This window comes from Oryx dammah, unplaced genomic scaffold (genome assembly GCF_014754425.2).
Source record: "Oryx dammah isolate SB20612 unplaced genomic scaffold, SCBI_Odam_1.1 HiC_scaffold_1, whole genome shotgun sequence".
Classification (NCBI taxonomy): domain Eukaryota; kingdom Metazoa; phylum Chordata; class Mammalia; order Artiodactyla; family Bovidae; genus Oryx; species Oryx dammah.
Window position 1 is genome coordinate 6,430,245 of NW_024070185.1, and position 14,127 is coordinate 6,444,371.

At 35.7% G+C, this 14,127-nt stretch overlaps 1 protein-coding gene across 1 annotated transcript in view; it reads right to left on the bottom strand.

Annotated features, from left to right (window-relative positions):
• Window positions 1-4,778: 4,778 nt before the first annotated feature.
• FBXO8 (F-box protein 8) overlaps window positions 4,779-14,127 on the bottom strand; it is a 42,818-nt gene continuing 33,469 nt past the window's right edge. The window contains exons 4-6 of the mRNA XM_040231971.1: window positions 12,227-12,345; window positions 9,993-10,189; window positions 4,779-8,988 (exon numbers count right to left, since the gene is read on the bottom strand). Of these exons, the coding sequence (XP_040087905.1) occupies window positions 8,801-8,988; window positions 9,993-10,189; window positions 12,227-12,345 (504 nt within the window). The 3' untranslated portion in view covers window positions 4,779-8,800. The remainder of the gene's footprint in view (window positions 8,989-9,992; window positions 10,190-12,226; window positions 12,346-14,127) is intronic.

The window sequence follows — 14,127 nt, forward strand, 5'->3', positions numbered from 1 at the left end:
GACAATAAAGTCTATAGACCCCCAGATTATGAGGCAGGTGCCTGGCTGGAGAGGCTGAGGAGCACTGGGGTGGTCCTCAGCCGTGGGTGGGTCTGTTGGAGAAACTGCCAAGGCTGGTGACCCAGGGGTGTCTGGCCGATTTGCACATAGAGCAGGGCTTTGAGGGGAAAATGAAACTCTGGAAGCTAAAGGCAGTCAGTGGAGGAGAGTCAAGAGGGCCTCAGAGATTGTGCTATGAGCCCTGTGAGGAGTTTGCCTTCCCATTTCTGCTAAGAACACACCGTATCCTAAGACGAGGAGACTGCAGAGAAGAACATCATTTTGGCTCTTTTAGAGCTTAGTTACACGTGGATCAGGAACAGCATCCTGGTGAAGGAAGTGGGGCAATAAGACATAACCCAAAGATACTTTGAACCTCAGCATGCCATGAAGGCAACTCGAGTTTCCAAGGACTCATAAATAGTCAGGTTGGGTGTTTTGGGTGTGGGGATGGGAGTAGTGGATTTGCATGGTTCTTAATCATCAGTGCAAGATTTGGTTTATTATCATTTTTAGCTTTGAGTATTCCAACTATAGGGTCAATTGGAGTTTCTCCATTTATTAAAAAAAAAAAAAGGCTATTTGATAAATAGAGCCCTTGGGCTTCGCTGGTGGTTCAGATGGTAAAGAATCTGCCTGCAATGAGGGAGACCTGGCCTTGATCCCTAGGTTGGAAAGATCCCCTGGAGGAGGGCATGGCAACCCACTCCAGCATTCTTGCCTGGGAAATCCCATGGACAGAGGAGCCTGGTGGGCTACAGTCCATGAGCTACAGTACATTCATATCCTGGCAAAGACCTGGATGGTCAAGAGGAAACACTTTTCTGAACAAATCTACCCCAGTTATTTAGTTTTTAAATTGGATTGTGAAAGGTTCTTTCAAATATAACAGGGTGCTTTTTTCCCTCTCTATCCAAGGCATATTATTAAAATATTTTGAGATTTTTGGATATTTGAGAACACTCATCAATATCAACTTGCTCATTTAACCCCCACGTACTGTACAAAATGATCTTGACAACCTTACCATATGTATCTATTCTTTTTCTTCTATCATATTTGTGCAGAGGACTCTCTCAAAATGTAATCTTAGCTTTTATCTCCAATCCTTGCATTAGATTACCTTTCAAACTAACTGCTGAATTCTTTCGCATAATTGTCCTCTCTGTACTTAAGGAAATGGCAACCCACTCCAGTATTCTTGCCTGGGAGATCCCATGGAAAGAGAAGTCTGGTGGGCTACAGTCCCTGGGGTTGCAAAGGGTCAGACACAACTGAGTGGCTAACATATACACACACAAAGAGGACTCATCCTCTCTCTTTCCTCACTGCCTACTTCCAACCCAAATAAACTTGTTGGTTACTTGGCAGCAACACTTTCTTCAGATCATGCAGAATCATTTTTAACTCCTTCATCTGAGTGGCCAATGTTTAGTCTTGTGCCAGGAGGATTTATTTCTGAAATATCTCTCAAATCTTTCCTCTATCATTTCCATTCCAATAGCCACGCTAAAATTCAGATTTGCACCAAATTTCACTGCCAGAATTCCAGAAGCATTTTCACTAGTTTCCTTATAAAACATTCTAGTGTGTTTTTGTTTAACATTTTAGATTGGCTTTAAAAAGAGCTTCTTAAATCATAGATCAGAAATGACATCTGTGTTCATAATATCTCCAATTGCCTACAAAAAGTCTCAACTCTCCCTTGTAGCATTCTCTTTGTCCAATCTGTATTTTCCAGCCTTTTCTTCCACTAAATCATTGCTGAGAACTTGCCCTCCAATTCCAGCAAACTGTTCACTGTTCCATGACCTAAGACACTTGTATGTTTCCAAGCTTTTGGTCAGGCTATTGCCCCATCCAGCAATATACCTGCTGATATCACATTCCTTCCTTAATACTCGACTGTGCATTTAGTCGCTCAGTCATGTCTGACTCTTGCCACCCCGTAGACTATATCCTGCCAGGCTCCTCTGTCCCTGGGATTCTCCAGGCAAGAATACTAGAGTGGGTTGCCATTTCCTTCTCCAGGGGATCTTCCTGACCCAGGAAACGAACCCGGGTCTCCTGCATTGCAGGCAAATTCTTTACTGACTGAGCTATGAGGTAAGCCAGTACTAATTGCTCACTTTTCTCTTTATAAAATCATAGGGCCTTTTCTATAGTGTTTTTATTAACTAACTCCATAATGAACTTCTGTTACTTTTTTCCCCATATTAAAAAAATTTTTATTTTATTGTTGGAGAATTATTACTGTATGTTGTTACCTACCCTGTAAAACAATTTGAATCAGGTATAAGTATACACATATCCCCTCCTTCTTGAGCCTCCCTCATACCCCCACCATCTCACCCCTCTAGGTCATCACAGAGCACCAAACTGAGCTTCCTGTGCAGTGTGTCCCCACTAGCTATTTTACACATAGTAGTGTGTATATTCAATCCTAATCTCCCAGTTCGTCTCACCCTACCCTTCCCTCCCTGTGTCTGCATCTGTTCTCTGGGTCTCTGTTCCTACCCTGCAGATAGGGTCATCTGAACCCTTTTGCTAGCACCCACATATATGCAATAACATTTGTTTTTTCTCTTCCCAACTTACTTCACACTGTGTGACAGACTCTAGGTTCATCCACATCACTACAAATGATCCAATTTGTTCCTTTTTATGGCCGAGTGATACTCCATTGTATATATGTACCACATCTTCTTTATCCATTTGTCTATTGATGGGCATTTATGTTGCTTCCATTGTCCTGGCTATGGTAAACGGGGCTGCTATGAACGCTGGGGTGCAGGTGTTTTTCTGAATTATGATTTTCTCAGGGTATATGCTCAGGAGTGGGATTGCTGGGTCATATGGTTTATTTTTTTAAGGGGGGCTTTTTTTTTTTTTAAGAAAGCTTTTTTTTTTTTTTAACAGATCTTCTAAAGTTTTTTATGGTTAGTAATATACCATATGTATTCAGAGTCTGTCTCTCCTGATCCCTATAAATGGTCACATGAACCTCCAAAACTCACATAACATCTCCAGACCCCTGCAAAGTTGCAGTGGTAGATATAATGTATTGTAGAATTGTATGTGATTATGGTTGTCTTCCTCCCAGCAAAGCTCTCAATGGCAGGGCATAGTTTGTTTTTGGTTTTGTTTTTGCTTTCTTTTGCAGCACCTGGTTAAATCCTTCCTTGCACAAAATGAGCCATATTTAAATGCTTACTTAAATATTTAAATGAAAATTTCACTGTCATGTAAAATGTACTGCCGTAAACTCATGTCATATTATACATACTGGGGAGCTATAGTGATCCTGAATATGTGAGAAATGAGATTCTCCTTGAATAGAAAAACAAAAAAATGCATCAGAATAACTTTAGAAGAGCAAACCATGCCCAAGTGATTAGCTATAGTAAAGTTTTAAATAACTTGATGTAATAATCATGAAAGTATTAGAAACATTCTGAGTCAATGAAAAGAGAAACTACTGAGAAGGGAAAATTATTTTTCCACTTAGCATAACGGAAAGAGAAACAAGCAGCTAATACTGGTTATATCTGGTAGAAAGTGACTTCAGTTAACAAAACTTATTTATGTATTAATATTTATGGGATGTCCCTGGTGGTCCAGTGGCTAAGATCCCATGCTCCCAAATAAGGGGCCTGGGTTTGATCCCTGGTCAGAGAACTAAGATCACACATACTGCTTTTTACTGTTCTTTTAGTAAGAGCATCAGCCTTGACCAACTGCTCAAGGCATTTCCACTTCTCTGTACTTTCCTTAGCTTTCCTACTGTGGGAATGAAGCCGACAGTCACTGGAAGCCTGGCTCTGGCTGAGAAAATTTTCCCTCAGATTGTCTACAAGCACACAGTTCAGAAGAGATCACCATCTTGATATTGTGAATAGGAAAGCACTCTTTGCTAATTTTTTGCTTTGATTAAAAATTGGCAAGTAGACATTATGTTATTTCTAAAGAAGAGAGTCCAACATTAGTATTGTTTCCTTATGTGATTAAACAACAAAGCAAAAATACATATTGCATTTACCCCCTAATAACTAGCCACATTCAGCAACTTTGTTTTGGCTAGTCATATCATTGACTATTTAAAAATAAAAGTACTCAAGTAAAAGAGGAGTGTACTATGTCAGATCATAAATTTATAGCTTATTATAAAAACGATGCTAAAATTTGGTCATGCTAATGGTTAAAAACACCATTTTCAAAAGTGAAAAATCATTTCACTTTTTTTTTTAAAGCTCCACCTTAATTCTTTCAGTTAAAAAAAAGAAAAACAAAAAGTGATCCAAGATCGTAGGATTCCTTGTTTCTTGAATTTTTTAAATAATTTAGGGGAAAGAGATATATTAGTAAAGATTTTGTCTTTTGTTTTCTTTGGAAAACATCAACACTTAAATATTTAAAAAGCGATTAACCACTTGCAAGAGACTGAAAATATCCCAGGTATGTGTGTTCCTAAAACATACATTTTCCAATTGAGACTTTTAAACTGTCAATGCCCGAGAGACGATGCCATTGATGTGTGCCTGGCACTAGTTCTGCCAGTTAATTTTTTCCCCAGAGAGTGGTTTTGGGCGACAGAGTGGCGTCCTGGCTTCCCAGGTTGTTGCATTGACAAACTGCAGTGGGGTAAAGTCAAGAAGCCTGACAAAATCTCATTAATCATTTTAAATTAAATCCAACCCTCCTGTCCGACCAGGCCAAGAAGAAAGTCATTTTTTTTTTTAAACAAATGAAAATTTCCTCCGTAAAGATTTGGTATCTTTCTCTTGTTGGTCTTTAATTTGATGAGACAAAAATAAAACAAAACAATCCACTTTTCTAAGGTTGAAAACAAAACATTTATCCAGATATGATTTAACAGATCAACCAAGTGTCTTTTAAAAATAAAACAAGCTTTGAATAAAAATGCATGGAAACATTATGAAGGGAAACTCTACTAGCTAAATTAGGAACACTCTATCATTATCTGAATACTTCAAAGAATTTATTTTGTTCTGTCTAAAATACATGAGCCTTAAGAACATTTGAAACAAGAAATTTTAAAAATTTCATTATCCATACTATTTTGGTATGTTGTGTGCCAATCTGTTCTTTCCAGTCATAGGCTTTTCCTTTGTATTACATAGTAATTATAATGTGTGTGTATATATGTAATTCAATATCCTTTAAAATATTTACCATAATTTACAACTGCTAACACATTATTAACATCATGACATCATAGTCATGAGGCTGTGTTCTGGTCTACTTGACCAGTCCTTAGTTTCTGGTGTCAAGTATAAACTCAAATATTTATTATTTGTTAGAACAGCCCCAAGTTTGGGGCATTCCAATTGTTTCTTTTTCTTTTTTATTAAAACAATGATGTGACGAAGACTGTACCTACTGCCCTTCCTCTATTTTGGATTATTTCCTTAGGATGGTTTCCTAAAGTAGACATATTCGCTTACAATGCTTGGAAAGAAACCACAGTCAGTTAGTTACATTATTAATAGTAATATTTAAGAAAATGTTCACTAGAATAATATATAGGTTGAATCTGCATTATTTTGAGTTAACTCTAATACATCCTAATTTGTAAAATGGGTACACCTGAAAGGTCTGGATGTATTTTTCTGAAATGCAAATAGTAAAGCCATCTTTCTGTATACTTAGATAGAAACTAAACCAAGGCTAGAATAATACTATTTGGGGTTTATTGAGAAACTGCTTCTGGGTCAAGGTCTATGTTAGGTATTGAGGGAGATCTAAGAATACAATTCTCACCTGTAAGAATTTAGAAAGCTGCCCTGGAGGCAAAAGAGTCTGAGGGGACTTTGAAGGGCAAATAACATCTCAACAGGCAAACAGGGATTACAAGCTTTCCAGAGAGAAAGTAGAACAGATGAGATTAGAGAGTATTAGTTTGGACAGAATACTGTTAGAAAAAAGCCCTGTTGATGATAAATTTGGAGGCTCTAAAAGTTTTCAAGCATATTCTCCCTTTGCTTTTCTTAATATAACTTGTACTGTATATCAAAGTATAAGTGGTGATGGTGTATAGGAAGGAGGCACTAGCAGCACATAGTTGGCATGGTGTATTCTGGGCGTGAAACAGCAGAGCCCTTTCTGGGAAGGAAAGTGTAGACAGGTCTGAGCTGCAGAGGACCGTAAGCATTCTTATGGGTTTCAGCAGAGTTCAGATTATACACTGAACAAGGAAGTATTTGGCCAGAGACAATATAAAAGGCATTAGCACTACCATTATTTCTAGCTTCAAAGAACTCAGACACAAGTGGAGAAGGTATACTCAAAAAAGGCCTGAGTATAAACGGAAAAACACCGTCTTGGGCTGCAACACATGCAAAGCTCAGCAGTCCCTAGCTCTTGGGATTCCACTGTCCCCTGGTCCTTCTACAGTTTTTACAAACCTTTGTTTTCAGACTTCATGCTTCAGCTCGTACAGCATACTCCAAATTCTAATCACCCTCAAACTTACGTATCTAGTCTTATTCTTTAGCTTCAATGTTCTATTGATACTTTCAAATTCAAGACATCCCCAAATTAGAATCATTATCTTTTCCACTTCATTCCACTGGTTGCTTTTCCTACTAGTTACCTTTGATAATAGAATAAGCAGATCCTCATATTAGAAACTTTTCTTCCAAATCACTAAATCCTATCAATTTTCAGTTGTGTGTTTTTAAAACTTTTTCTTCCTCACTAAGTCCTCCACCACTTGCCTAGTTCAAGCCTTAGAAGAGAATCCAATAGAATAGACTAGCAGTAATCCTTGACCTTAGTAAGACTACAGTTTGATAAAGAAGTTGGACATGTAGAAAATTAATTAACACCAGTGGTATATATTATATGATAGAGACAGTCTTTGATAGCTGTGACCAAGAAATTATATTTGAAGTGGATCTTAGATGATAGTAGGGGGAGCTTAGATACAAAAAAGAGTTAAGGATATCAGAAAGAGTAGCTTGTAAAAAGACAGATATGGGTTTGGTTTACATAGGTGAGGGATTTATAAAGACATTTATTAGAATTATTTTGTCGTGGAATTCAAACTTATGTACATGTGAAACATAATTAGATATTTGCTTTGGAATCTTAGAAATTGTGTGTGTGTGTGTGTGCTGTGTGCTCAGTCGTGCTAGACTCTTGTGATTCCATGGACTGTAACCTACCAGGCTCCTCTGCCCATGTGATTTTCCAGGCAAGAATACTGGAGTGGATTGCCATTTCCTTCCCCAGGGATCAAACCCAACTCTCCTGCATTGGCAGGTGCTACCTGCCAATCCTACCATTGTGCTACCTGGGAAGACCTAGAAATTGTTTACTACCAGCCTAAAAGTCCCTTTGACTCTCAAAAGCTGTTTTGATTATCTTGTTCTTAAGAATTCTGTAGTCCATTGTTCAGTTGTAATAGTAGGGCAAGATCTGTAAGTCAGGATCCTACACTTCTTGCAAGAGGCTCCCCCTCCCCCATTTTACTCCCCCTAAACATAGCAGCTGTATCATGCCAAAGCTGATGCTTTTCATCTAGAGACATTTCCAGGGCATTTGTGACTTACCATATAAATGCATTGTTCTTTATCACTCCAATGCTAAGTGTTTTAATGATTAAATAACTTAATTAAGATCCACTTTATACATTTGCTCTCCACTAAGCAGTAGTTTTACAGGAGGAAATGGCAACCCACTCAGGTATTTTTGTCTGGAGAATCCCATGGACAGAGGAGCATGGCGGGCTACAGTCAATGGGGTCATAGAGAGTCGAACATGACTGAAGTGACTTAGCACCAAGCAGTAGCTTTCCTCTCATTACCCAATCTCATAACATCTGTGAAGGCAGAGCCCCTGTCCAGGTACCAAGAGTACTTGGCACAATATTAGCACATGGAAGGCCCTTGATAAATATTTACTGAATGAATGAATAAAGACAGTTTACTGTCATTCACGACATTCCTTTCCCAGCTGATTCTGAGCTGAAATCATCACAATTAGAAGAATAGTAAGGTCTGACTAATTATATTGGATATAAGTTCTAATAGCATTTTGTTCTAATGTGTAGAAACCTTAGATTTTAATGTGTTTTGCTATGGTTTCAAGGACTTCAGACTTAAATAAGGCAGAAATTTTAAAAATGAAGTCAGGTGATGAATTTAAGTTTTAAAAATAAGTGCCCATTTTGCATAGAGACAAATACACTCTTCAAAGTTTGGAAAGAGAAGCTGGTATGGTTTCTATCCAGGTTAGATGCAACTTTTATGAAGACAGTCATAATTTCTTATCAAATAAATCTCAGAACTCAGTTTGAGAGAAAAAGGAAAGGCTTTAGTCAAAATCTTTACAATAAAATAATTATGATTATAAATTTTTAGTTAAATATGTACATATTACATGGTATTTTAAAAAAGAATGGAAATGAATAAAGTTTTCAGGCAAAATCTAATGCACAAATATACCATCTTTTTTAGAATATAACGTCAGTTTAACATTCTTAACAGCTGTGTCAGACAACGGCTCTGCTTTGTGCAAAACATGATAAGCAAAATTAAGAAAAATTCTGCAAAATTCTTTAGTTCCCCAAAGAAGTCACTAAAAAAGAAAAGAGTAAAAGAAAAAAAGTTGTACACTCAAGCTTGATTGTATACAGAGGCTAGAATGACCAGCACTAATGTCACTCCCATATCTGCTAAACAGGTCCTTGGGTAGCTTTAGTTTGCAGTTAAAAGCTGAAGTCCCAGCAACTGTGCTTTTATGCAGCCACATGGCCAATAAGGTAGATGTTGTCATAAAGGTGCCCCACGAAATCTTCACTAATGTTTTGAGCAGCACGCCGGGTATTTCGAATAAATTCTCTTTTTGACATTTTATTCTTCACATGAGGGCTAGTGAGGTCAATGGAAAGTAGAATCAAAGAGTAGCACAGTACATAGACAGCATCTGGAAGGAAAAAGAAACACCTCCAATTATTAGCTAGTTATTAAACAGTGGTCCCAAAGGAAAAGTGTTCATAATTCCAAAAGATTTAGATTAAAATTAAAGAGAACTGCCTGGGCCTTTCCCAATTTGGTGATGAAAGTCTTGTGTCCTAGAAACCTCGTCTTCTGGGCAAACAGGGATGTCAATTATCCAAACACCAATTCATTGAGCATTTTCTTCAAATTATTTAGGAATTTTTAGTGAAAAGTCATTCTAAATTTAAAAATTTCAGAATTGGTTTTATTTCCCTCTTGCTTTCAAATGTGATATTCCCATTCGACTACCCATAAAATATATTTGTACTCTCAGTATATCCTATTAAAACAAAGTAAGATATTTATTTACATATGCTTTTACAGAAGCCTAATTTAATTTGGAAGCATTTTACACAACAAGAAAATGTATTAACTTGGTATTAGAAAATAAAATGTAAACATCTCAAAATTATTATTATTATTATTTAAGATATGTATAAAAGGTCTAAAAAAATTCTATGGAATTGAACAACATTCTTGATAGGAAGAAAGAAATAAAGCTGCATCACATGAAAAAATATATAGGTGACTCAGCCTACACCATGCACACATACACATACACACACAGAGTGAAAGCTAGTTATATCAAAAATACACTTCAGTAGAAAAATTCTAGGTGGTACCTACGTAATATGTGTATTATTAAAACTTTAAAAATAAATTCTCAAGATTTTGATTAGACCAGTAAAAAATTTCCAATGCTTAAGTAAGAATGTACATACTTAAGTGTGACTTTCCTCCTAAAACAGTATATTTACTACATGTAAATAATAGCTTTGACAAAACTAGTCACTGCTAGAAGCAATGAAACAACTATTTGTAATTATGGGAAGCATTTTTCCCCAGAGTGAGGACAATGTCTCATTTACTACTATTTTTACCCGGAGATGGGAATGGGAGAAGGAAGGAATTCACTATATATATTCTTACCAGGACTAAGGCCAAGTTCTCTCATTAAATCAGGGTTACAAGCACAGAATCTATGTGAGAACTTTGTTATAAGTGTTTCAAGATACTCCCCACGCTCTTCAGGGGCATGGATGTGACGAAAAAATTCTCTCAGTGCGTTGGGTAAGAACTGATTTCTAAAGTTATGCAGTGTTACAAGGTCATCCAAGACATCTCTCCTAGTAGGAAAAGGAAAAGGTACGGCTTTAGTTAGCTTTTCTCTATTAAAAAAAGATGGGAAACATCATAGATTATTTCCTTTTTGGATAAAAATACTTTACTATTTATTACCAGTCTTATAAAGCATATATGTCTTAAAAGTTAAAAAAAATCAAAGGATGATTATCAAGTTAAACAATTAAAAAAAATCTTTCATGGATAGAACAAAAAACAAGGTGAAACTAGAAATTTTACTTCTGAAACGAAAAATGAATTTTTCAGAATTAAAAATGTAACTTCTTTTCAAGAATCTTCTTGGCTAAATTCATATGATCAACAGAATTCTTTACCTTTTTAATTCTGAAAATAAGGAGAATCTACACTTTCTGTACCAATCCACATTGCCAGAGGTAACAACTGCTGATGTGAAGCTTTTTAAAGTGTCTATCTATACCTTATATTGTTCTAGAATCTGCTTTTGCTTATTTCATATAGTATAATAGGAACAGCTTTCTGTGTTTTTATACATGGATCTAACTCATTCATTCTAATGGCTCCACAGTATCCCATCCTAAGGACATAATTCTAATGAAATACATTTAGGTTGTTTACAATTTGTGTACATATGTGCATATATACTTATTATCAGTAGCATTCCAATAATCATGCTTTGGGGTTCCCTGGTGGCTCAGATGATAAAGAATCTTCCTGCAATGCAGGAGACCTGGGTTCAGTCCCTGGATTGGGAAGATTCTTGCCTGGAGAATCCCCATGGAGAGAGGAGCCTGGTGGGCTACAGTTCATGGAGTCACAAAGATCAGACATGACTGACTAAGCACAGCACAATCATGCTTTCTTACATTAGGCTTCAATCCTCACTAAACTCAACAATGATTATATGATCATAATCTTAATTTCTACCAGTTGCTTATGTCAGGGACAGGCAAACTACAGCTAGTGGGCCAAATACTACAGAGGCCCATGGGCTGTTCTTTAAATAAATAAAGCTTTATTAGAACACAGCTTTTCTCATATGTTTACTTATTGTCCATGTCTGCTTTGATGACACAATGGCATAGTTATAAGTAGTTGCAACAGAGATCATATGTCCTTCAAAGTCTAAAATATTTACAGAAAAATCAGGTTTTTAAAAAAAAAAAAACCCTGCCAATCCATAGGAACCTAGCATTTCAGGACAAAAAGAGTTAATGATACCATCTTTATGTAAGAAATTTTTTTCAGTGACCAATATGCTGAACTGTGCACCCCTCAAGGCTAGGGATTATGTTTTAATCAACTGCATACTGTAAATTCTAGCAAAGTTCCTGGCATATAATAAATACAAATTGTTGGAAAATCCTGAGAAATTAAACAAAAATGAGAATCATAATGAAAAGGTAAACCTATTTTTGAAACATTCTTTAGATTACTATGAGATCTACAATTTTTAAAATCATAGTTTATGGTGATATCATATCAAAATATTTCCACAATATTTTTATGTCCTTGATACCCAGAATTCAAGAGTACAAATGAGTAACTATCAAGTCAGGACAGCACATCAGACACTGTCTCTGGAGAGCACACTATTAAATCATACTTTTTGAATTTTCAAACTTTTACATGGCACTTTTCATGTACTGTATCACAAATATATACCTCTTATACCTCTAGGATTTGCATTTATGAGTAAAATTTGTCTATTTGATTTTTGCATAGGCAATTTCAGAATTCAGAACTTTTAGCTACCAAACACTTAGATCTTAGGGCTAGTTATTAAGGAAAAAAGGCTTTGACTTTCTCAAAAATATTTGGTTTTGTGATCTTTGCTATCACAAAGATGTTGGACTTCCTGGGCATTTTTTTTTTAATGTTTACAACAGTAAACAGTAAACTCACATGCAAGTTCAAGTTCACAAGAGTAATGATTTGCAAGGTACAGGAATCTTTTCCCTGTCTTCACTCAATTTTACAACTAGATGACTCTGATTTTAAAGTAAAACTTAATTAAAAGCATTCCTCAACTCTTTTCTCATGAAAAATTAATTTTTTTTTACCTTTCATCAAGATAAATTCTCAGTTTTTTCCAATTTAGTGTCCTTGTACAGAAGATAAACTTTGCTATTTCCTTTGGTGAATCATCAAGGATGCCCTTGGACATAAAGTAGTTCACTCCCTAAGACAGAAAGACAAGTCTACATAAATAAAATCAGTCTTCATTTATAAATTTAACAATTAGGCAATAGCAAAACAATAGCTACAGAGTCTTTCCAGCATCAACAGACTTTTCATAGCTTTCGCATGCAAAATACAAGCTAGAACTTGAACCGACACTATTATTTATGGTTGATAGTTTACATGCAATGAAAAGTAGGAAATTCAAAGTTAAGACTTCTAAAAAAAAAGTCTGATTCAATTTTCTGACTCATGTCAATTAAAAAAAAGTATCCAGAAATATCACCTAAACTTGGGTTATGGGTAGGGGTAACGAATAACTATTACACAGATTTTAAAAATAAGCCTTATAATGAAAACTTCAATTGCCTAATGGAAAACATGAAAGTTCAGATACACATTCTAACACTTTTCAAGGAAACAGATTCTTGGGAAAAAAGGATTCTCCAAATCACAGACTAGCATTTTTGGAGGGTGGGGTGGGGAAGAATAATAATTAAGTTATTTAACTTAAAGTAAAATGGGCAGAATTCTAGACTGGTTTATGGGTTGTATATAGTTTGGCTTTAAGTATTGTTACGTTCTATAAGAATCTGGCTCCAATACACACTGAGGCAAAACACAGTAAGACAAAACAATTTCAATGTTTTTCATAGGGTTTATCTTTGAATTTCCTTTTCTCTGCATGCCAAATCTTCCAGAGAAGCATTATCCATAAAGTTGTGCCCTACTTTAGATTTAAATCAACAACAACAAAACAGCAACAACAAAAAAATCAAACACTGAAACCAATGTTTTCTCATGTAGATGAAGGTCACATTCAAATAAATGTCTCATGTGGATTTGAATGTGCAGTTATTGAAATAAAAGGCAGGTGTGTTTATTTCAACTCACAGTTATCCAGATACATGCATTCCCATGAATGTTCATGTCTGGATAATAGCACAATATGTGCAGTTAATTGGTAGAGAAAATGACATATTATGTACACGTAACACACTGTTTTCACACATAAATTCCTTCAGCATTTCTTCCCTTTACAAACAATGACACAGTACTCAGAAACACTGCATACATTAGGAACTCAAAGAGTTGGAAGAATTTTTATAAAAACTCCCATAAAAATTTTATATTACATTTTTAGAGCAATTTGGTACCATGAGGTTATGCTTTTGAAAGGTTCTAATTATCTATAGAATATAATTCAAAATGATAAGATTTTTATACAAAATTAATTTTATGAGCCATCAAGATAATAGGATATTAGCAATGTTATCAAATTTTCATGAGAATTTTAAAAGTGTAAAAGCAATCCTAAAAGCATTGATTTTAAAAAGCACTGACTTTAACAAGAACAAAGTGTGAGAACATGTGACTCTGTCAACTCAGTGGGAAGCCATCTTTCAGACTGCACTGTACCCGGATAGGAGGCTAGAGCATGTAATATGGTCAAGATGGAAAGCAAAGCCAAGGAACTTGTTTGCAGTAAGGCTCTCAGCAATAGCCTGAGGGGGTAGGAACCAGGGAAATAGGAATGAGTTTTCCATCCTTCCCTCCATTAGTTTGAACAATCGAGAGTTGACTGTATATTTAATTAATCTACTTAGCAAGATTAAGTCAGGTTTGATTTCTTTTCCAAAATTCATCCATTTAAAAAGTGTAACAAAATATTAGAAGTTATTTCCAGTGTTAATTTTAATCCAAGTGATTCAAAGACAAAGGAATGTCAGTTAAGTAGTAATGAACAGGTTCTTTATTCAAGCTTACTTGTAAATCAGTATTT